Consider the following 25,168-nt stretch of genomic DNA (forward strand, 5'->3'; position numbering starts at 1 on the left):
TATGTGCCTGTAGTTCCAGCTACTTAGGGGGCTAAGGCAGGAGGATTGCTTGAGCTCAGGAGGTCTAGGCTGCAGTGAGCCATGATCACACCACTGCACTCCAGCCTGAGCAACAAAAACTTACCCTGCCTCTAAAAAAAAGAAAGAAAAGACAATCCTGCCTCAAGACACTTTTTATATTTAGAGACGGAGTCTTGCTCTGTTGCCAAGGCTGGAGTGCAGTGGTGCTATCAAGGCTCACTGCAGCTTCAACCTTCTGGGCTCAAGTGATTCTCCTGCTTGAGCCTCTCGAGTAGCTGGGATTACAAAGGTGAGCCACCATGCCCAGCAAGATGCTTTACTTTCTGGATTTTGTTAGAACAAAACTCTTTACTACCATCTGCTGGAAATTCTCATAATAAATACACAAATCTTTGTAGTCTAGGATTTGAATGATATTCCCTTAAATGTGTGTTCTTGTGCCGTGTACAACCTGCACGGCCACATGTGCTGGTGGTCAAAGTAATCTTTTAAAAACACAAATGTAATAAATGAGAATCATTAGATAAGAAATGTTTTGGTATTAAGTGGTGAAACCCAATTATCTGGAAATGACATGTAAATGACAAGTGTCTATGTTACACAATGATTTCATGGGATGTCCTGAAATTCAGCCCTATTTTAAGACCTACTTGTTTTGGTCAGTTGAAAATGTATTATATGACAGAACATTTTCTCATCATCAAAATGATTATAAACAATTCCTTCTCAATATCTACTATCAATATCTATTGTCAGCACATACAAAACACTACTGCAGAATTTGGGGCTTGTTTTTTCAGTCCATTTTTCCTCACTTACATTGGAGATGTGAACTGGGCCAACATTATCACAATTCCACAGATCAAGAAACTGAAGTAGGAACGTGATAACTGTTCTGGGAGGCAAGCATGTTCAGGTCAATGGGGCATTCTAGATGAGCAGCTGAGCATGCACTCTTTGCAGGACTGTGCACCCTCCTTCACCAGGTTGGGGCTAGAGACACTGTGGCTCTAGCATCATAATCACATGTGAACCTGGGGCTAGCCAGACAGTCAGTCCATAGAATCAGGCGAGGCAGGCTGCTGTCTCTCACCCAGTGTTGCTGAGAATTTGTGCCCTCCTTTTTTGACTGTGTTGTCCCCAGCCTTCTCTTCCTGGCCATGCCTGTGGCCGCAGGTTGCCTTCCAGACGCAGTGTGTGGGAGAGAGGGCCTTCAGAAACCACAGACATAAATCTGACAGGAGCGGTAGACTGGCCAGGGGAAGCCCACTGATGGTGGCTCGTTGACCCCCAGGACATCAGCAGGAGAATCCAGTTCATGTGGGGGTGAAGAGCACTGCTTGCCACAGAGATTTGGGTGGGAGAGGAGTGGAATACTGCCACTTAAGAGTTGTGTAATGAGGGTCACTTAAGAGAGGCTGTGCCTGTGTGTGGGAAGAAGGTATCTGGGGGGTGCTTGTCTCTAGGGGCATACTGCAGTGTCTGCATCAGTCCCCAGCAGCCCTTCTTCTGGGAGCTGGAGGAGGTGCCTCTCCACCTGGGACCAAGGCCTCCAGCCAGCTCTGGAGACCCCGGGGGCCCAGCTTTCCCACCGGGCTCCTTGTCTCTGTGTTTCCAGCTCTCCCCCTCCTGCAGGGGGGCTACACCCTGTTGGTGCTGGGAATCCCTTTGGTAGTCTGGTGAGGCCCAACAACTCTTCTCAGAACAAGGTGCTTGATTAAAAAAAAAAAAAGGAAAACATACATAACATACATCTACCATTTAACCATTTTAAAGGATACAATTCAATGGCATTAAGTATATTCACAATGTTGCACAACCATAACTATCCATTTCTAGAACTTTTTCATCATCCCAAAGGGAAACTCTGTACCCATTAAACAATAACTCATCATTTCTCCCTCCCTCTCCCCAGCCCCTGGTAACCTCTATTCTACTTTCTGTCTCTATGAATTCACCACTTCTAGGTATCACCTACTCTGGGTATCTCATATAAATGGAACCATACAATATTGCCCTATTGTGTCTGCCATCCTTCATATGCATAATGTTTTCAAGATTCATTCAGGTTGTAGCATGTATCAGAATTTTATTCCTTTTTGAAATATTGTGGCTGAATAATAGCCCATTGTATGAATATACCACATTCTGCTTATCCGTTCGTCTGTTGATCAACACTTGGTTGCTTCCACTTTTCGGCTGCTGTGAAAAATGCTGCTAAGAACATGGTTGCACAAATATCTGTTTGCGTCCTTTCTCTCTTTCTTTTCTTTTCTTTTTTTTTTTTTTTTTGATGGAGTTTCACTCTTGTTGCCCAGGCTGGAGTGCAATGGCGCAATCTCGGCTCACTGCAACCTCCGCCTCCCAGGTTCAAGTGATTCCTCTGCCTCAGCCTCCCCAGCAGCTGGATTACAGGCATGCACCACCACAGCCGGCTAATTTTGTATTTTTAGTAGAGACAGCGGTTCTCCATGTTGGTCAGGCTGGTCTCAAACTCCCGATCTCAGGTGATCCGCCCGCCTCGGCCCCCCAAAGTGCTGGGATTACAGGCGTGAGCCACTGCGCCCGGCCGAGTCCCTACTTTCAGTTCTCTTGGGTATATAGCTAGGAGTGGAATTGCTTGGTTGTATTGGTAATTCTATGTTTAACTTTTTTAGGAACCATCAGACTGTTATCCACAGTGGCTGCACTCTTTTTTAAAAATACATTTTTATTTTTAATCTTTGTGAGTACATAGTAGGTGTATATATGTATGGGGTACATAGATATTTTGATACAGGCATTAAATGTGTAATAATTACATCATGGAAAATGGGGTTTCCTTCTCAAGCATTTATCCTTGATGTTACAAACCATCCAGTTATACTCTTTTAGCTATTTAGAAATGTACAATTAAATTATTTTTACTATAGGCTGCACCATTTTACATTTCATTCATTCATAAGATCTGGTGGCAGCTCTAATAACTACTTTGAGTGTGAAGAGTCCCCACCCCCTTTGTCTCCCAGTCCACACCTCCCACTTCTCAACTCACTGTGGTTTGGTTCTGACCTCCCACGCCGTCCCTGCCAAGGTCACCATGACCCTGAGGTGGCTAGATCTGTTGTCCTTGTCTGGTTTTTATCAGCATGACCCTTAGGGGCTCCTGGCCTTCCCTCCCTTCCCTTGGCCTCTGACGCGTCACATGCTCACATCTTTCCTCCTTACACTCTGGCTTTCCTCAGCCTCCTTTGCCATCCTTTCCCCCTCTCCCTGGCCCACTGGGCAAACTGGTGTCGCTCATGCTGGGTCCTGTGCTCTCTCTGGGTGACCTCCTTCACTTCCACTGCCTTAACACACTGATATGAACCTCCTGCTCACAGCTCCCTCCTGAGCTCCCGACACACCTAGGGGGTCTTCACTCAATAAGAACAATAGCCACATGGATGGAGTTGCGCATGTGTGCTGAGCGGTGCTAAGCACTTTTCATGCATTATTTTATGTAATCCTCACAGTAACATCATGAGTGGTAAAGCAATGAGCCTGAGGGTTCATAGCTGATATGTGGCAGAACCAGAATCTAGGTTCAGGCCTGGCTGGATCCAGCGTTTCTATCGACTCTGATCTTCTGGACATCTTTTTTTTTTTGAGAGACAGGGCCTTGCTTGGTCACCCAGGCTGAGGAGTGCAGTGGTGCAGTGGTGGAATCATAGCTCACTGCTGCCTCAAATTCCTGGGCTCAAGGAATCCTCCCACCTCAGCCTCCCTAGCAACTGGGACTATTCAGAACATGCCACCACACCCAGTTAGGTTTTTTTTTTGTTTTTTTGAGATGGAGTTTCACTGTTGTTGCCCAGGCTGGAGTGTAATGGTGTGATCTTGGCTCACTGCAACCTCTGCCTCCCAGGTTAAAGTGATTCTTCTGCCTCAGCTTCCCAAGTAGCTGGGATGATTACAGGCAGGCACCACCATGCCCGGCTTATTTTTGTATTTTTAGTAGAGATGGGGTTTCATCATGTTGGTCAGGCTAGTCTTGAACTCCTGACTTCAGGTGATCCACTCGCCTCGATCTCCCAAAGTGCTGGGATTACAGGTGTGAGCCACCGTGTCCAGCACATACCTGGTTAATTTTTTAATTTCTTGTAGAGACGAGGTCTCACCATCTTGCCCAAGCTGGTCTGGAATTCCTGGACTCAAGTAGTCCTCCTACTTTGGCCTCCCAAAGCGTTGGGATTACAAGCATGAGCCACTCTGCCCAGCCCTCTTGGACATCTTATAGACACCAAAGCTCAACAGGTCCCAAACTGAGCCCCTCCTGCTGCAGCCTGGATCTCATCCATTGCTCCCTACTTCAGTTACAGGCACCATTCTCCAGAGAGCTGCTTTGCTCTCTCTTCTCCTTCCTCTCGGCCAGACTCTTTTTTTTTTTTTTTTTTTTTTTTTTTGAGATGGAGTTTTGCTCTTGATGCCCAGGCTGGAGTGCAATGGCGCGATCTCGGCTCACCGCAACCTCCGCCTCCTGGGTTCAAGTGATTCTCCTGCCTCAGCCTCACGAGTAGCTGGGATAACAGGCATGCACCACCACGTCTGGCTAATTTTGTATTTTTATTAGAGATGGGGTTTCTCCATGTTGGTCAGGCTGGTCTCGAACTCCTGACCTCAGGTGATCTGCCCGCCTCCGTGTCCCAAAGTGCTGGGATTACAGGCGTGAGCCACCATGTCCAGCTGGTCAGACTTCTTTTACCCATTCCCTACTCCTTTTGTCTCCAAGTCCACACCTCAATCTACTTCTCACCCCATGGCAGTGTGGCCTGAGAGAAAGTAGCTAGTCCACACCTACAAGATTCATGTCATCCTTGATGCCCCTCCCTGCGGATCCAATCCATTATGGAGTGGAGCTGACTCCACCCTCCAGAAAGCTCCCAGATTTTCCATTTCTTCTCACCATCCCCACTGTGCACCCTTGGTCCTGGCCACTGTCAGTTCTTTACAAAGTGACACTAAAACAACTCCACTGGTCTCCTGGAATCTGATCTTGCTCCTTGACAACTGATCTCTATCTAAAGCCAGAGTGATGCCTCGCAGATGCTGCCACCTCTCTTTGATGCCTCCTCTGCCATATGTGTGTGTGTGTGTGTGTGTTTGTGTGTGTGTGTGCATGCGAACCCTCAACGTGGCCTCCAAGGGCCGTCACAGTCTAGCGCCTGCTGCCCTGCCCCCATTTCATCTCTCACTCCTCCCATTTCCAAGCTCTGCTCTCGGCACATTAGAAAGGGCCACACACTCTTTTAAACTTGGAGTCTTCTCCCTTACTCCCCACCTCCCTTACTATCTTCCCCTAGTTCACCCGCCCCCCCATCTGAATCTGGCTGACTGCCTTCCCCACCTGGCTGCCCATCAGAATCATTTGGGGGAGCTTTTAAGAATCCTGATGCACAGAGAATACCCCAGAATCTCGGGGGTGGGACCCAGGCACCAGGATTTGAAATCAATCGATACGAGAAAATGCAGGGTTGACAACCTGGTTTAGGTCTTAACAACACTTATGTTAGATTAGGCAGCCCTTCCCCCAACCCGCATTTCCCGAAGTTCCTCTCATTCCCTGCCCGACAGCACCTGATCTTATTGAGGCGTTTCCTTCTTGTGCTCCTCACTAGGCTCTAAGTCCAGCAATGGGAAGGACCAAGTTAGCTGGTTTTCTGCTGTATCTTCAAGACCTGATTCAAATGAGGCACTCAGTCTAGATTTGTTTCATGAATGTGGAAGTCATTTCAAGGGTGACAGGAGGCTTCCACACTTTGACCCCCCTTTCCTAAACAGAATCAATGGATGCCTCTTTAAAAAACAAACCAACCAAAAAACAGACTAAAATCCCCCATGTCACTTACTCAACAATAGCTTGCAATTCCACTAATATGATTCATTCCTTTGGATTAAAACACCTTGTCTCATTAAAATGCAAATTCAGCCTGAAAATACACCACCTTAATGGAATTAGTCATTTATACTTTGTCCTGAATGATTTTGTCAGCTCTTAATAGAGGAGGGAGGAGACGAATTACCATTTACTGAGTGCATCCTATACGCCAGGTGTTTTACACATATTAGCTCATTGAATGAGGTTAAAAGAGCTAGTTCTGGAAACACCTGGAGCTCAGAGAGGTTAGGGTAACAGAGCTGGTCAATGAGTCATCTCGATTGGAACCGACATCTGAGCCTGCACTCTCTCAGTGCCTGCCTGCCTGCCTTTGGGGGAGAGAAAGGGCACAAAGAAGGGAGGGAAAGGACACAGAGGACAGGCCTGGGCCTCAGGAGACAAATGTCACCTTCTCCTCCTCCACGTGGCCCAGGATGGCCTGGACACTGGGACTGGCCAGGGGCAGGAGGACTTTGGCAATGGCACCCTTGCAGGTGCTCATCCTCTCCATGTTCAACCCACTGTATAAATGGCTCAATTCTATTGCAGGAACTCTGCCTAAGGACTTACTGTGTGCGCTGACGTGGAGATGCTCAACAAATGCTCTTTGAATGGATGAACCAACAGGAAGAGGTAAGCTTCGTTTATCTCACACATCTGAACCAAAGACTAACAGAGATGCCAGGGATTCCAAAGGCCAAATTTTGTATATGCACTGGATTAGACTTTTGCCAAATGGAGGCACAGGAAGTACTTAGTTATTTGCATCACACAAATATTGGGGCAGTGTAGGGCAGCAAAACTGCGTGGCTCGAGGTCGAGGGCGTGGGGGAGTCCTAGTTCCCCATCTGGAAGCTGTGGGATCTTGGAGTTACTCAGTGTCTTCCAGTCCCAGTGGGTGACACACACCTAACAGGTTGTTTTAAAGCTTCATAAACTCTTCTCAAAGTCTGTTCTCTCCCTGCCTCAGCTGGGAGGTTTTCCCATCAGATTCCTTGGCCTCACTCCAGATCCAGTGAATCAGACCCTTTGAGAGTGTATCCAGGAACTTGCATTTTATTTTTTATTTTTATTTTTGTATTATTTTTTTTTTTAGTAGAGACGGGGTTTCACCGTGTTAGCTAGGATGGTCTCAATCTCCTGACCTTGTGATCCACCCGCCTCAGCCTCCCAAGTGCTGGGATTACAGGCGTGAGCCACCGCGCCCGGCCTTTATTTTTTGAGACGGAGTCTTGCTCTGTCACCTAGGCTGGAGTGCAGTGGTGTGATCTCAGCTCACTGCAACCTCCAACTCCTGGGTTCAAGTGATTCTCCTGCGTCAGCCTCCCAAGTAGCTGGGATTACCAGCCTGTAATCCCAGTAGCTGCCACCACGCCTGGCTAATTTTTGTATTTTTAGTAGAGATGGGGTGTCACCATATTGGCCAGGCTGGTCTCGAACTCCTGACCTTAGGTGATCCACCCACCTCAGCTTCCCAAAGTGCTGGGATTACAGGTGTGAGACACCGTGCCTGGCGGGAACTTGCATTTTAAACAACCATTCCTGACATCTTTTGGCTTGAGGTTAAAAGACTGGCTACAATCTTGCTATTCAACGTGTGGTCCCTGGACCAGCAGCATCAGTATCACCTGGGAGTTTGAGGAATGGAGTCTCAGGTGCCACCCTGCCCTTGTCAACAAGATCCCTGCGGGACCCCACTTTGAAAAGCACTGCTTTTCAGAGCCCTCCAGCTCTCCCCAACCTCCTAAAGGAGGGAAGGACTTTTAGCTCGGGAGCAAGGTTTTCATTTCATAAGAGGAAGGCTCATGATGCAGAGATCTGCCTGGTGGAAGCTCTGGGGGGAGGACATTTCCATGCACGGATGAAGGAAAACCTTTCACCAATAAATGTTGGTTGGTGAGCGATGGGGACTAAGAGGGCAGGGCAGGACTGAGCATCTAAAGAGGAAAAACCAGCAGAAAAGAGGAATCTGGGGACAGAAGAGAGGACCAGCCCTGCCACAGCCCAGAGGATTTCATGCAGTGAGGCTTGCCTCCCCAGTGTTAGACCGTCTGGGGAGGTTTGCTTTTTAACCTGGCAGAATTTCCAAGGAACTTAACCTTGGTGTCTAGGGAATTTGTTAACCTTGGGCAAAGTCAGAGACATTGTTGCTCGTGGCTATTACCCAACAAGGGACTAAATCACACTTATTGTATATATATATATTTATATATTTTATTTGTAAATATTTCTGAAAAGCACCCCTGATATTGTAAAGTTTGGTTTCTATTTAACTATGACATAAGAGGACAACAACAAAAAAAGCTAAAGAGAAAGTTACTAAGATAAAGAACACACACAGCAAAATCTCATCTTTCAGTAAAAAAATTAACTTTAACAACAAATATGGGAAACTATTTTCTGTGCACCCCTGTTAGACGAGAATCACCTCAGTGAAGGAGAGCAAAATTAGAACATTACATCGGCTTCGTGGCAGCACCCGAAAGATGCTTTTAATGATCAGATAAATGTTATTTATGGACACTGAGTCCCAGTTTAAATATACCAGGAAAACTAATGTTTAATGAGCAATTTGATGTAAAAAGACTCCCTTTTACAAAATGAATATCAAATCCCTGATTCTCCCTGCAGTTTATTTTCTTCAGGAGCTTAGATATTTATATATTGCATTCACTTAAAGCAAGACACATCTTTTGCAGGACTGGTCTAGGAGGGCCACTTACTTGATTGTGGGTTCTCTGCCTTCCATGCGGATCACCTGTTCTTCCTATACCCTCTTCTCTCCCCTAAAGTCTGCAGAAGTTGATTTTAGCCAAGCAGGCCAATTGCAACCCTGTCACCACCCACAGTAGCCTTGAGCCAGCCAAAAGGCAATTTGGAGCATCCCTCCCCAGCCTGCGAGGGGGACCCAGGGGAGGGTGGGGACCTGGGAGCAGGCAGTGTCCTTTGCGTGTCCTCATTACCTGCCAGGTACTCAATGACTGCCGCCATGTAGACAGGGGCGCCCACGCTGATCCGGTACTTGAACGTCCCTTTCTTCAGATAACGCATCAGCCTCCCCACTGGAAAGATGACACCTGCCCTAGCTGAACGGGACAGCTTGGACATTTTCTTCTTCCCGCTCCGGCCCGACATCTTGCTTCAGTTTCCCTCTCAGCTTGCTGACACAGTGGCTTCCCGGCACTAACACAATGCTAAAAAGGAAAGAAGACAGAGTTGAGGAAGGGTAGTTGGCAAACATCTTGGGCACAGTGGCATGGCCCTTGGGCACCACTGTGACACCTCTGACTGCCCTGGGGAGGCAGCTGAAACCTCGCTGCTACTGCAGGTGCAGGAGGCACGGAGTCAGGCATGGGGTCTCTGAAGAGCATGGGCAAGCCCACCCACAAACATCCCTCCCCCACCAAGGCAGCCTGACCTCAAGAGGAAAGGCCACAGAAAACTGTCACGGAATAGGGAGTTCTCGGTCCTGTGGTCAGCTGAACAATGATCCCCAAAGATGTCCATTTCCTCATCCCCAGAACCTGTGACTGTTATCTTATATGACAGAGACTTTGCAGATGGGATGAAGCTAAGGGTCTTGAGATGGGGAGGTTTATCTTGGATTATCTGGGTGGGGCTAACGTAATTGCCTTAGAAGACGGAGGCAGGGGGTCAGAGTGGGCAGTAAGAGATGTGAGAACAGAAGGAAAAGGATTTTCCCCTCAAAGCCATCAGAAGGAATTAGTCCTGCTGATATCTTGACTTCAGCCCAGTAAGGCCATTTTGAACTTCCAACCCCTGAACTATAAGAGAATAAATTTGTATTGTTTTAAACACTAAGTTTGGGGTAATTTGTTCCAGCAACAACAAGAAAACTAATACAACTCCTCTTGGCTTATATGACTTTGCCCATTATAATGGTTAGTGTATTAGTCTGTTCTCACACTGCTAATAAAGATGTATCCAAGACTGGGTAATTTATAAAGAAACAGAGGTTTAATGCACTCACAGTTCCACGTGGCTGGGGAGGCCTCACAATCATAGTGGAAGGTGAAAGGCACATCTTATATGGCAGTAGACAAGAAAGAATGAGAACCAAGCGAAAGGGGTTTCCTCTTATAAAACCATCAGATCTCGTAAGACTTATTCACTACCACGAGAATGGTATGGGGGAAACCACCCCCATGATTCAATTATCTCCCACTGGGTCCCTCCCACAACATGTGGGAATTATGGGAGCTACAATTCAAGATGAGATTTGGGTGGGGACACAGCCAAACCATATCCGTTAGGTTTGACAGACATAACTGAGAGCTGATGTGTATTTTTTAGACACTTTTCTAAATCCTGCAATAATGTAGCACTCTTAGAAATGGAAACAGGCCAAAAGAGGCAGTTTTACTGAATATGTGTGGTATGCAAACATAGCAAATGAAAAGCCATAATGCAGCCTGAGCGTCTGTTCCTTGGAATGAGGAATCCAGGTTGATTTTGGGGAGAAACTTCACAGTCAGCACAAAGAGGTGAATTCAGCACCAGGAACTAAGAGAGAAACATTCACTGTTGCTTAAGGAAGCTATCTTTTGTGTGAAGATAAAATAATCACATATTCCTGGACAGAGTCTTTGTAAGTCCACCCACAATCTAGAAAATTGTAGTAGATCTTGGGTAGGCTTGGTCTGCTGGTTGACAGAGTATTGTAACCGACAAATGGAATATAATCTTCAGTAAGTAAAAGCAAATTACAAGGAACAAACGGTCAGGAGCAAAGAAAAGGAAAATGACTTTTTCTAGGAAATGTGTTAATACATCAAAGCTCTCTTCCCCAAGGTCAATGGCGTTCTCAGGGGCCGTTTCCTCTGGAGATGAAAAATGAGAAAGTCAGGAACAAATTGAAATTGGTTCTATCCGTTGATCCTGGTTAGGTCATCATACCAACAGGCAAGATGGCAAAGGAAAGGAGGGTCCAAGAAAGTTGCTAAATATATGACAGAAGAAGATACTAAATGAATGCTTGGCTAATATGAAATAGATACAAAACCAGGATTTACTTAATCTAGGTGAAAGAGTGAACAGATTTCAATTTTCTAAAGCATCTGATAACTCCATTATGACCAAGGAGACTATATTAAAAGCTCTGAAATTAGCAACACAGCCCTTTCTCAACTCTCACCTGTCCCCGAGGTGAATGATTCAAGTTTGGGGCATTTTAGTATATACTTCATATACATTATTTAAAATGCTCATAGGTACTCACTACTCCCCTATTTTATACTTTATATGTCGTTTTGCCACCAAAGGATGTAGCTATTCATCAGTTAGGTACACGCAAAGATGAGAGAAATACCTTAGACTATTATCTCTTTGACCGCAAGGCCCAGAGATCAGGCAATGTTGCCATGTTGTTTTATCACGTTGTTTCTTCATCTAGAAGAAACAAGATCTCCCACATTTGCTGTGCTGCTGCTGTGTGTGGCTGCTCACTCTCATAAATCCACTTGTAGGGGTTTTCTCTTTGAGGAAGCAAGCAACTATGTGTTAGGTAAATGTATGGAGGGCCTGCTGTTAGTCAGCCCTGTCGCAGGAAAGAGGGGAAACAGACAGCATTGCTAAGTGGTCCCTGTCCTCACATAGCACGTGTTTGCTAGCTGGGTTGTGGTGCTCTAAATGGAGGTGGCTCTTGCTATAGTGGAAGGAGCCCAGGACTGCGGAACAGTAAGTCCTGGGCATAGCGCTGCTTCTACATAACTACAGTCATACACCCCACAATGACTGCATATGATGGTGGTCCTGTAAGATCATAACGGAGCTGAAAAATTCCTATGACCTAGTGACATCTTTTGTTGTTGTTGTTGTTGTTTGGGAAGGAGTCTTGCTCTGTCCCCTAGGCTGGAGTGCAGTGGTGCAATCTCGGCTCATCGCAACTTCTGCCTCTGGGGTTCAAACGATTCTCCTGCCTCAGCCTCCCAAGTAGCTGGGACTATCGGTGTGCACCACCATGCCTGGCTAATTTTTGTATTTTTAGTAGAGACGAGGTTTCACCATGTTGGCCAGGCTGGTCTCAAACTCCTGACCACAAGTGATCCATCCTCCTCAGCCTCCCAAAGTGGTGGGATTACAGGTGTGAGCCACTGCACCCAGCCAACCTAGTGACATCCTAACGGCGTAGCACAATGCCTTACTCATGTGTTCGTGGTGACGCTGATGTAAACAAACCTACTGTGCTGCCAGTCATATAAAAGTCTAGCACATATAATTATGTATAGTATATAATACTTGATAACAAATGACTATGTTACTGGTATGCCTTCTACTTATTAAAACAAAGTTAACTGTAAACCAGCCTTAAACGGGTCCTTCAGGAGGTATTCCAGAAGGAGGCATTATTATTACAGGAGATGACAGCTCCGTGCGTGTTATTGTCCCTAAAAACTTTCCAGTGGACAAGATGTGAAGGTGGAAGACAGTGTTATTGATGACCTTGACTCTGTGTAGGCCTAGGCTAATGTGTATGTGTCTTATTTTTTTTAACAAAAGTTTAAAAAGTTAAAAAAAATTTTAATAGAAAAATGCTTATAGAGTAAGGCTATAAAGAAGGAAAATATGTGTAGCTGTACAATGTATTTGTGTTTTAAACTAAGTGTTATTACAAAAGAGTCAAAAAGTTTAAAAAGGTTAAAAAGTTTATAAAGTAAAAAAAATTACAATAAGCTAAGGTTAATTTATTATTGGATAATTTATTGGAAAATTTATTATTGGATAAGGTTAATTTATTATTAAGGAAAATATTCTCTTTTAAATGTAGTGTAGCTTACATGTACGGTAGAATGTCTACAGTAGTGTACAATAATGTCCTGGGCCTTCACATTCACTCACCACTCACTCACTCACTCACTCACTCACCCAGGGTACTTCTAGTCCTGCAAGCTCTATTCATGGCAGGTGCCCTATACATGTGTACTGCTGTTTACATTTTATACTGTATTTTACTGTCCTTTTCTAAGTTTAGAGACACAAAAACTTACCATTGTGTTACCATTGCCTGCAGTATTCAGTATGGTAACATGTTGAGCAGGTTTGTAGCCCAGAAGCAACAGATTATAGGATTATAGCCTAGGTGTGCAGGAGGCTGTACCATCTAGGTTTGTGAAGTCCACTCTATGCTGTTTGCACAATGACAAAATCACCTAACGATGCATTTCTCAGAATGTACCCCTTTCGTTAAGAGATGCATGACTGTAGTTATGTGAGCTTCATATGTTATTTGTTTGGAACTCAGTGGCCTCATCTGTAAAACAGGGCAGGTGGCTAACATCCTTACAGTTGTTCTGCTCTTAAACATCCTGATTTTTCTGAAAGGCACTTTTCAATGATTTTGGTAGAGAAGCTTAGGCTCTTTAAGCAGTCGGTTCTAAAGACTTAAGAGCCTACGCAGGCTCATAAAGGTGCATTAGTGACTCTCCTAAGCCAATTATGTGCTTTTCTCAGTTAATGGTAAGTGGGATTGGAGGATGATTAGTAAGTCTGGTTGTCAAGAAAACCACCTGAAAAGCCCATCACAGGGTGGACGTGCTCTGTGAATATGGTGTGTGCTGGCTGGTCTTAATCTCTCCCTACCATGCTTCCACCAGAGAACGCTGCATGAAGTACAAACACCACAAGGGCAGGGACACCCCCTGTGCGCACGCGCACACACACACACGTACGTGCACACACACGCATACACGCACGCGCGCACACACACACACATGCACACATGCACGTGCACACAGACACACCCACACACACACACGCTCCTCAAAAACAGCCAGAGAATGACAGGTGTGCAGGATAAAGCCATTTAGGGACTTTCCTCCTATTAGCCGCCAAGAGAAGTCACAAATTGCCCTAAAAATTGGAACTTAGGACTAGGAGTGTAAGAAAAGCAAGTGACTTTAGGGCATGGATGCCTAAAACACTCATGAAGAGGCCAGGCATGGTGGCTCATGCCTGTAATCCCTACATTTTGGGAGGCTAAGGTGAGTGGATCACCTGAGGTCAGGAGTTTGAGCCTGGCCAACATGATGAAACCCCGACTCTACTAAAAATACAAAATATTAGCTGGGCGTGGTGGCGGGTGCCTGTAATCCCAGCTACTCTGGAGGCTGAGGCAAAAGAATCACTTGAACCCGGGAGGTGGAGGTTGCAGTGAGCCAAGATTGTACCACTGCACTTCTGCCTGGGCAACAACAGCGAAACTCTGTCTCAAAAACAAACAAACAAACAAAACCCAACACTCATGAAGATAAAATAGCCAAGTAAGGAAAATCAAAGTAGGAACAAGTAAAGAAACATACCACCTGCACATTGTAAAAAAGTACCTAAATGTAAGAATCATCCCAAACATGGTACTTTATAACAAGGCTTTCTCTCTGTGGCTTCCAGACTTCCCTCTAAGTGAGGGCCTTAGAGGAAATCCCCCTGGGTGGGGGATGCAGCTCTATCTGAAGTCTAAGTGTGAGACAGATTGACTTACGCATGTATTTTAAGCAGGACGGGAGAGTTCTCTATGCCTGCCAAACCCATCTTTTCAGGTCTTGTGCGGAATTTAAGCAGCCAGGCACCTATCTCCCAGGCCCTCCTGGGGACTCAGGGCTGTGAGGTCCCCGCACATGGACAGTAAGAATTAGAGCACATCCAGGAATCCCTAGGGGAAGCAAGGAGGGGCTGATGGAGCTGACATGTCACATCTATCAGAGCCCACTGAAGGCAGGAAGTGCTGAGCCTCTGGGGCCACTCCAGAGAAGACCCTGCTTTCTAAAGACCACCTCTCCCCAAAGCCTGTGCTGGATTATGCCTGGAGTTATGATAAATTATAACCCTGAACTTCCTTCTTTCCCAGGCCACCCTTTCCTCCAACTCTATTCCATCTTGGGAAGTCAGGAGTCAAAAATGTGAAGGGTTTTTATCCACATCCTGGTAATTGGAGTCTCAGTGTAGGCCTACTGTCTAAAAAGAACCATTGCAAGTGAAAATTTGTTTCCTGAAGGAAACAATTTCTGCTCTAAGACAATTTCGCTCTGATTAGGCAAAGCTTAAGGACTATGATACACTAAGTTTATGTGTTTGGAGAGTGAATATGGCTGGACACAGCTCTTGGTGTCCTCAGAGACACCGTGTGGGCAATCCCTGGAGACCACGCAGCTCTGTTCAGGTGGCCCCATCTTCCCAGATGCACGTGGGATACAGAGGAAACCAGACAAACCCTGGATCTGCGATGTACCTGTCCTTTCATAGCAGAAAGACCAAGGTATACAGTCTTATAATTATCCGTAGAGTGGATCAGAGCATTTCAAGCATGTTAACAGTGAGAAACAGGGAGGTAAAACTCCAGACTCAGAGAAGAACAGGGAGAATGTAGGGCTCCTGGCTCGTTCCCCCCAACCCACAGGAGCACAGCAACTGGAAGCACATCGTTGGTCTTGTGTGTGCTGGGGAAGAGGGCGTATTCAGACTCCATTGTTTCAGGATTTATTTCTAGGTTTGGCTTTTAAGCCCATAACAACAACGACAGGTTAGATTTTATATATAACACCAGGTAAATATGAAGTTGCAGCATTGACTCAGACACGGGCAATAAACTCACACCAGACTATTCAAATAACTACCGTATTTCACTGACTTTATGATGCACTTTTATTTTTTAACATTTTACTGTCTCTAGAAGTTGGTATGCATCTTGCAATCGATACCATCATAGATTCAATGTAAGACAGTATTTATGGAGCATTTATTATTGAACAAGAAACTACATTAGATGTTGTTAAATTTATATGACCCTTGTCCTCCAATATTTTCCAATGAAGTTGCCTGACAGACCAAAATGAAGTTTCAAATAGATGTCAGAGCCATGGTTCCTAAACTGTGCACCAGGGTACACTGGGGCAATCAACAAACCCACAGAAGCACCGCAGGAAGGTTTAGGCTTTCCCTTGAATACAGCCATAGTTGGCCTCTGTGGGACCCCACCACTACCAGCTCCCGATGGTTCAATTTCAACAGTAGGGTGCACTATGTTCCTTTAGATGATGCCATTTTTTTCTTGCAAGGCTGGGTTTTTGGCTGTTGCTGTGATTAAAAGCAAGTGTTGGGTGAAAGTCAATACAGAACAGAAAATGAGGGTGGCAGTGTCCAGTCTGACTCCAAGGTCTGGGTACCTGTGCAGTGCCCAACAGTTGTACACATCCTATTTGTAATTCATTGTGGTTATTTAAGAACAGAATAAGAATACTTTTTCCTTTTAATTCATGTGTATTATTTTCCCAAATGGCTAGTACAATGTTAGAACATGAATACTTATTAAGTTGTTTGGGCCTCAACACTTCATAAATGGAACAGGCAGGTATTTCTTCTGCCCTAGTGGTATCGAGAACATGCTGGAGACATTAAGAACTCTGAGAAAGTGAGGGAATTTCTATGCTAGGGCCCAGCACCAACAAGCTTAAACCTATACTTCTGACTTGCTCAAGGTTACCCTAAAGCAAGGAAAATAAGAAAGTTAAAGAAATTATTTAAATATTTTGAGTTTATCTTTAAATCTGAGGAATATTTGCACATAGTAAAAAAAAAAAAAAAAAAAAAAAAAGCAAAAAGGAACCAAAATGTATAAAATGAAGAGCAACAGTTTCTCACTCATTGGTCTCATTGAGAGAGACAAATACAGGTGACAAGGGTTAATTTCAGTTCTGGTGGCTACCTCCAAAACTCTCATGCTTATACCTCCACTTCTTGATCTATTTTCATTTTTAGACAGTCTCTATCTGTGCCGAAGGATGAGACCTTAACCCACCTTCCTCCTCCCTTTTCAATTGTTGACAGTTATTTTTTCAGTTTTATTTCCTCCACTGATCGCCTTGGAAACTTGAAGTAATACTGTACACTCCAATCTCTGTTTCTGACTTCAACTTTGGGGATTATCTCTCATGTCATCATCAAATGAGATGAGGATATGAGCGCCCTAATCTTTCCCTGGTCCTCTCCTCCCTACATCACCTCCCTAAGCTCTACTTCTGTCTTCTATACTTGCTATTGTCCTAGTTCATAACATATATATTTTATTCTATAATCACAATAAAATCATTCACATTTTGACTCTAGATTTATTTTGAAAGTTAAACTCCATTTACATGGTTAAGACTTTCTAAACATTGTTCCCTGCAGAACTGAGTATAGTGCTCATCACATTTGTAAATATTTTCTGCAGAATCAAGTGTGATGATAGCATCACAGTTTCTTCTCTGTGGTCCAGCATCGGAATCCTTGAGTCCTCATGTCAAGATGAATTTTTTTTTTTTTTCTGAAAACCTGATGTGCAGAAGAATTCCACATTTTCCGTGGCTTCACATTTGGACCATGTCTTTCTTGTATAGCTCCTCTCTAACCCTGAAGTTATTAACTATAGTTGATTCTCAATATGTGGGGTAGTTATGTTCTCTATAAAGTAGTCAGAAACACAGAATTAGCAAAAACTGAAAAACTGCGCGTAGGGGAAATACAGGGTTAGGCTCCTACAAGCCTCTGGTCACAACATTTCATCAACTAATCAATACTTAACCTTGTTTTATGTGTGTTTGTGTTCAAAGACACCTTGTTTAATAGATATTGACAACTCATTAACATTGAGCTTCCGGCCAACAGCACTGTAACACGTGCCTGAAGGAAGCTTGCACATCATGGCCTTCTTGCACTTAGGAATGCTAGACATCATTTCAGCACTACACCTGGGGTCCATTCTAAACAGCAAAATCACCAACAAAAAGCACAAACGTGAAAAACATGGCACTAAATAGGGCATGCAAAGGGCACTTGACTGCAGTGTGAGCTGAAACAAGAAGGCAGTCACCTGGTGCAACCACAGCTGGGAAGGTGTGCTTGTGGCAACTAAGATGTTTTGCTGCTCTGTGTACGTGCATGTCTTAGAATGACCATGAAAGTGCCGCAAGTATTGATTTGGGGGCTCCAAATACATTTTAGCATGTAGGCAAATTCACAAATATAAGATCCACAAATAGGAATGTGGACCGTATTTTTCTGTGTTGACAAAAGATGTTGCTTTACCATGTCCTCAAAATCACTCAGCTTCTCAATCACATTGTTCTTTGCAGAGACCCTGTTTTTCCCAGAGAACCCTTTGCAGAGGGGTTATTCTCAAAGCCCTCTGACCTCCAGCTCCAGTTTGGAATAGGAGTTGTTTTAGTCAGCAGTCTTCCTGGGACTGGTCTTTCTGGGACCTATCTTCTCTGTTCATCCTTAGTCCTATGACTTCCTCTTTCTTGGTTTTCTCCCTTGTTTTGTTGGTATCCACCTGATGTAACTCTTCAGAAACAGGACAGGGAAGTAAACTTTGTTTTCTTTCTTTCTTTTTTTGAGACAGAGTCTTGCTCTGTCACCCAGGCTGGAGTGCAGTGGTATAATCACGGCTCACTGCAGCTTTGACCTCCTGGGCTCAAACAATCCTCTACCTCAGCCTCCTGAATAGCTAGGACTATAGGTATGCACCACACCCAGCTAATTTTTTTGTATAGATGGGGTCTCACTATGTTGCCCAGGCTGGTCTTGAACTCCTGGCCTCAAGTGATCCTCCCGTCTGTGAACTTTTGGCTTCAAGTGATCCTCCCACCTCAGCCTCCCAAAGTGCTGGCATTAAAGGCATAAGCCACCACATCTGGCCTAAACTTTGTTTTCTTACAGAAACAGAACTATCTTACTTGAATGATCTTTAGGTTATCATTTATTAGAGTATTATCATTTTCAGTGTCAAAATCATTTTGCTTCAATATTTTGAAGTCATTGAACCCTGCTCAGCATTTGGCAATAAGTTGGTTCAACCTGAAAACTTAGACTTTTATAACATGGATTTTTTTTTCTATTATGTCTTTGATTATCTCTCCCCCCTCAACCCACCGCCAATTTCTTTATTTCTCCCAATACCCCCTTTCTTTGTCTCTTACTGAGATTCCTGTAAACCAGGTATTGGATCTCCTGGATTAATAGTCCAAGTCTCTTATCTTTTTTCTTCTATTTTTTCTTCAGTCTTTATCTAATTTTGGTAATCATATTTTTAATTTCCAAGAGCTCTTTTTGTTCTCAGATTATTCCTTTTTTATAGCATCCTGTACTTTTATGAATGCACCATGTCTTCAAATCTCTCTGAAACTAATTAGAATGTGTTAAATTTATCTTCTGTCCTCTAAATTATTTTATCAGGCAGTTGTTCTATTGATTGATTGATTGATTTTCATCTTTTACTTTCATGTAGGCTTTTCTTAAATGTCTGGTGATCTTTGGCTATGCGTTTGTATTTAAGAATGAAGGACAAGGCTGGGCGCGGTGGCTTACGCCTGTAATCCCAGCACTTTGGGAGGCTGAGGTGGGCAGATCACTTAAGGTCAGGAGTTTGAGACCAGCCTGGCCAACATGGCGAAACCCTGCCTCTACTAAAAATACAAAAATTAGCTGAGCGTGGTGGTGCGTGCCTGTAATCCCAGCTACTCGGGAGGCTGAGGCAGGAGAATCACTTGAACCTGGGAGGTAGAGGTTGCAGTGAGCCAAGGTCCTGCCACTGCAACGATCCTTTTTCAAGCACTCCAGCCTGGGCGAGAAAGTGAGACTGTCTCAAAAAAAAAAAAAAAAGAAAAAAAAGAATGAAGGACAAGGTTGATGATTATAGGCAGACAGAAGAGCTTTCTCCAATTCTTCAACCATTGTTTGGTGGGTATGCTTCCTGTTTGGGATCTCTGGGTGTGTGTGCAGGGCATGCCAATTAGCAGGCAAGGCTTTAGGTGTCCAGTTAGGAACTAGTTGTATTAGTTCATTTTCACACTGCTGATAAAGACACACGCAAAACTGGAAACAAAAAGAGGTTTCATTAGACTTACAGTTCCACATAGCTGGGGAGACCTCAGAATCAGGGCGGGAGGCAAAAGGCACTTCTTACATGGCAGCGGCAAGAGAAAAATGAAGAAGAAGGAAAAGCAGAAACCCCTGATAAACCCATCAGATCTCGTGAGACTTATTCACTATCAGGAGAATAGCACAGCAAAGTCCAGCCCCCATGATTCAATTACTTTCCCCTGGGTCCCTCCCACAACATGTGGGAATTCTGGGAGACATAATTCAAGTTGAGATGTGGATGAAGACACAGCCAAACCACATCAGCAGGCATGGCTTTAGTGTGTCCAGTTAGGAACTGAGAACCCCCAAATGCCAGAATGAGCGGGGAGGTTTATTTTGTGGTGTGATATTTATCCTAGAAATTCTATGTGTGCCTTGTAGTTTTTTAACTTTTTGAGATGGAGTCTTGTTCTGTCACCCAGGTTGGAGTGCAGTGACGCAATCTTGGCTCATTGCAACCTCTGTCCCCCGGGTTCAAACAATTCTCCCTGCCTCAGCCTCCTGAGTAGCTGGGATTACAGAAGCCTGCCACCACGCCTGAGTAGAGACAGGGTTTCACCATGTTAGACAGGCTGGTCTCGAACTCCTGACTTCAGGTGATCTGCCTGCCTTGGCCTCCCAAAATACTGGGATTACAGGCATAAACCACCATGCCCAGCCTCTTGTAGTTGTTCGATTGCTTTAGAGAAGAACTCTCAGATTGTTAGCTTAAGGGCTAAACACCAAATTGCTGGAAACTCTTCTAGTAGTAAAGGAGGGAGAAAGGACAATTCACCAAGCTGTCCTGGAAACAGGCCTTCAATGAGTCCCCACTTATCACCCTCCCCACCTTCGCCGAAGTTCCCTCTTGCTTTTACTCTCAGTTGTGGCTTCCCCTGTGACGTGCATATGTTCTTATGCACTTTCAGTCTTCTGGAAATTTCTTGAAATCTCCCATCTGCTGTTGACTAACCACACCAGCCCCTACCCCTTTGTTATTGTTTATTTTATTTGTACTTCTTTGCCATCATTGCTGTGGCTCTGGAGAGGAGGGGTTTGAAGGAAAGCACAGGGGCTCAGTCCATCATTTTGAACTGGAAACTGAAAATGTCATTTTACTTTAACATTTTAACAAACCTCATTTAACAAACCTCAGCCTAGAAATGAGTATGCTGCTGAGGAGAAACAGCTCAACTGTTTTATAATTGAGTAATAATGTCATGTTAAAAAATTAAGATCACATTCATCACCAGGTGAGTCACCGAAAACTAACCGGTCTTGAGATAATTGAAGAATATAAAATTTTGCATCAAGAGACGATAAAGACTCCTTAATAGAATAGAATCCAACTCAGTGTGTCTGTATTTGCACAATTGCAGCATATGAGGTTCCCATAAACAATATTTAAAATTATACTGTGATCCCAGATGGGAGGAGAGGAAAGAAAGGAAACCCCTTAGCATGTGCCCTTATTGAATGAGTTGCTTTTGGTGAGAAACAGGAAACCTTATTTAACACCCTGATGGCCTTCATCAAAAGACAAAATAGTCTGGTTTCTTTAGACCAATATTTTCTTTTTATTCAAATAATTTCTTTATCAAGTATAAGGAGCTGATATACAGTGAGCCATATTTTACACCTCAACTTCTCCACATTTTTATTTTTTTTTTGTAAACTGTAGAGGGCTGCAACGAACCCTCTGCCAGCCAGCAAGGTGGGCCATTAGACACCTCCAGCATCCTGATTTATTTATTTATTTATTTATTTTGTTTTTGTTAAATTTTTTATTGGTGGTATTTGGTTACATAAGTAAGTTCTTTAGTGGTGATTTGTGAGATTTTGGTGCACTGAACCTGATTTGTAGTCTTTTATCCCTCACCCCCTTCCCACCTTTCCCCTGAGTACCCAAAGTCTATTATGTCATTCTGATGCCTTTGTACCCTCATAGTTTAGCTTCCACTTATGGATGAGAACACCAACAGCATCCTGACTTAAATGACCATTTTTTTCTACAGTCAAGCTTCTACAACGAGGCTTTGAAAAAGAGACAGCAGTCAGTAATTTGAGGATTGGGAGCTATAATTATAGGCCAGGGTGTCACAGGTGGGGTTCGGTCACACCGATGAATCACCTTGACAAAGGATCTAGACTCACAAGACGGCTTATTTTAAAGCACTCTTTCGAGATCATTCTCTTCAGAAGTATGCAAATCAAAATGCTTTCATCATACATTATTTTAAATCTAGAAATAAGAGATCTTAGAGCTTTTAATGATGGAATTGAAATTTAAAAAAACTTTAAACATTGTTTTCATGAACATGAAATTCACAGTGTCATCCCTAATGGACTCGTGTACTGTTTTAAAATTGCTGAAATTTATTCAATTTATTCATTTTTATCCCCTATGATATTTCCCTAATCTGTGGTATTGTGCTTCAGAATATTTTATATTGTAAATATTTATGAAAAGTGATGGAGACACTGCAATGAAGCATCTTTGTCAGTTCAGAATAATCCTTTGGGAGAATACATTGAGATGAAATAAAACAAAACTAGGTAGGAAATGAGGGGATTCAATATAAATATATTAACTATACACTGAAATATATTTTAAAGGGTATGAAAAAAATCTTAGCTTCCCATCTAATAGAGTTTGACTGTATTTTGGTGTGTTACCCTAAGAACTGTATTAAAATGATAATAGTTTGTTAGCATTATTTTGTAGCTGTAAAAACCATTTTCAGTAATACAAGCTAAATCACTGGCTCTATTACACTTCCATTTATGAACTCCAAGGGCAAATCATTATAGTATAATACTTTCCAAACCATTTTCTTTCAAGGCCACCTTTAAGTGAATGAGAATAGTCAATAATTTTATCGTCATATATGTTAAAGCACATTAACAATTTATAACGTAAAGGGCTATATCAAATGCAATTTCATCAAAATGACACGCAGATCAAATTAACCAAATTAACCAACCATGAATGTTAGAACCAAGCATTAATCCAATTTATTTAAATTATACTATTGGATAACAAATCATTCCCTTTTTAAAAAGTATTTCAAGTCACGTCGTGGAGCGGGAAGTTCAACTGCCGGCACATTCTTTGTCATTCAGAGGCAGAGCATGTGTGGTCACTCTAGAGGAGCTGGGGACAAGGGGTAGGGGCGTTTAAGGGGTAGATTTAGCATATCTGCTGCTACTGCAGGATACTAAGACATTTTAACACGTTTTGTTGTCTCTGTTGAACCTGAGCTATGGTTGTTTTAAAAAAGAGAAAAGCAGAAGTTGTTGATCTATAATGTAGCTTGTTTCTTTATTATTAGCCTTATGCTATTTTCTAATATAAATACATTTGGCCACCTGTGGTACCTGGATGAGAAATGAATAAAAATTATTTTAGTTTTCTTTGAATCTGAGTTAGCAATGCATTCCTAAAGAAAGCCAACCAGAAAATGAACCAGTTTGCCTTCCTGAATCTACTCATTCACAGAAAACAAAACAAAAACACCCTCACTGGGTCCAGCCTGGTCTCTTCTTGTCTTTTTGTTCTTTGAGGCTTGACAAATAGGAACAGTGGGATTTCCATAAACGATATTTAAAATTATACTGGGATCTCAGAAGGGAGGAGAGGAAAGAAAGAAAAACCCCTTAGCACGTGCCCTTATTGAATGAATTGCTTTTGGGGAGAAAGGATAAACTTTATTTAACATGCTGATGGCCTTTACAAAAAGACAAAGTAGTCTGGTTTCTTTAAACCAATATTTTCTTTTTTTTTTCTTTTTTCTTTTTTCTTTTTAGACAGAGTCTCTGTCAGCCAGGCTGGAGTGCAGTGGCCCAATCATAGCTCACTGCGGCCTTGACATCCTAAGTTCAAATAGTCCTCCCACCTTAGCCTCCCAAAGTGCTGAGATTATAGGCATGAGCCACTGAGACCAGCTTGACCAAGATTTTCTTTTAATTTAAATAAGTTATTTATCAAGTATAACAGTGGGTAAACTATCTTGTTTTCTGCAAATCTAACAGATTCAAATTAGTAATGCAGTTTATTGTTATAAGCAGCACCTTCTTTACTTCTCTGAGCAAGGCACTGGCTTTGTCTGAGCCAAGATGAGATTCCCAAATGGGAGTAGAGGTGTGTAGGAGCACCCTTAAGGGCTAGGGTGAATGTTTCAGTACCAGACAGCAGGTGGGCTGTATGCCTTGGTGTGCCTGATCCACCAGGGGCTTCCAGAGACATCCATGTTTGCTGAGCAACTGAGTACATCGGTGGGGCCAGTTGTCTGCTCTCAAAGCTAGAACAACAGACTGCTCTGGAACCCCTCTTCCTCCATCCCTTCCTCTGCCTGCACCTCCCTACCCATTTTTTCTTGCTGTCTGTCCTTTTTTCTTTTCTTTCTTTCCTTTTTTTTCTTTTTTTTTAAGAGAGTCTGGCTCTGTCACCCAGGCTGGAGTGCAGTGGTGCGATCTTGGCTCACTGCAACTTCTGCCTCCCTGGTTCAAGCGATTCTCCTGCCTCAGCCTCCCAAATAGCTGGGATTACAGGCGCCCACCACTGTGCCCCACTAATTTTTGTATTTTTAGTAGAGATGGGTTTTTGGCATGTTGGCCAGACTGGTCTCCAACTCCTGACCTCAAGTGATCCGCCCACCTCAGCCTCCCAAACTGCTGGGATTACAGCTGTGAACCACCGCACCTGGCCCTGCTGTCAGTTCTCAGGCAGTGGCTGCACTGTGGGGAAAAGTGGCTTGGGTCTTTTGCTGCAGTTCTGTGTTCTGTGCTGTTGACAGGCACTGTTGCTCCCTGGTTGTGCATGTGTGGGTCCCCTGTAGCTCCTGGGCCCTGGCACATTGTATCAGCTGCTACAGCTAAGGGCTACCACTGGCCACACCACACCACACCATCCTCTCTGTGGGTGTAACCAGCCACTGGCCACGCCACAGCATCCCCTCTGTGGGTGTAACCAGCCACTGGCCACGCCACAGCATCCCCTCTATGGGTGAAACCTGCCACTGGCCACGCCACAGCATCTCCTCTGTGGGTGAAACCTGCCACTGGCCACGCCACAGCATCTCCTCTGTGGGTGAAACCTGCCACTGGCCACGCCACAGCATCCCCTCTGTGGGTGAAACCTGCCACTGGCCACGCCACAGCATCCCCTCTGTGGGTGAAACCTGCCACTGGCCACGCCACAGCATCCCCTCTGTGGGTGAAACCTGCTGAAGCTCAAGGGGGCATCAAGGTGGTAGAACGGAAGGTGCGATGGACCACGGGGAGGGAGCCTCCAGTTTGGCTGTGACTAGCTGTGGCCTGTAGGCAAATCAGTAGACCTTTTAGGGCTCCCCTTTTGCT

At 44.0% G+C, this 25,168-nt stretch overlaps 1 protein-coding gene across 1 annotated transcript in view; it reads right to left on the reverse strand.

The window, feature by feature from the left end:
* LOC100456998 (core histone macro-H2A.2) overlaps positions 1-25,168 on the reverse strand; it is a 59,460-nt gene that overhangs the window by 27,427 nt on the left and 6,865 nt on the right. Inside the window, exon 2 of the mRNA XM_002820864.5 lies at positions 8,881-9,111. Coding sequence (XP_002820910.1) covers positions 8,881-9,052 — 172 coding nt within the window. The 5' untranslated portion in view covers positions 9,053-9,111. The remainder of the gene's footprint in view (positions 1-8,880; positions 9,112-25,168) is intronic.

Source organism: Pongo abelii, chromosome 8 (assembly GCF_028885655.2).
Source record: "Pongo abelii isolate AG06213 chromosome 8, NHGRI_mPonAbe1-v2.0_pri, whole genome shotgun sequence".
NCBI classification, from domain to species: Eukaryota; Metazoa; Chordata; class Mammalia; order Primates; family Hominidae; genus Pongo; species Pongo abelii.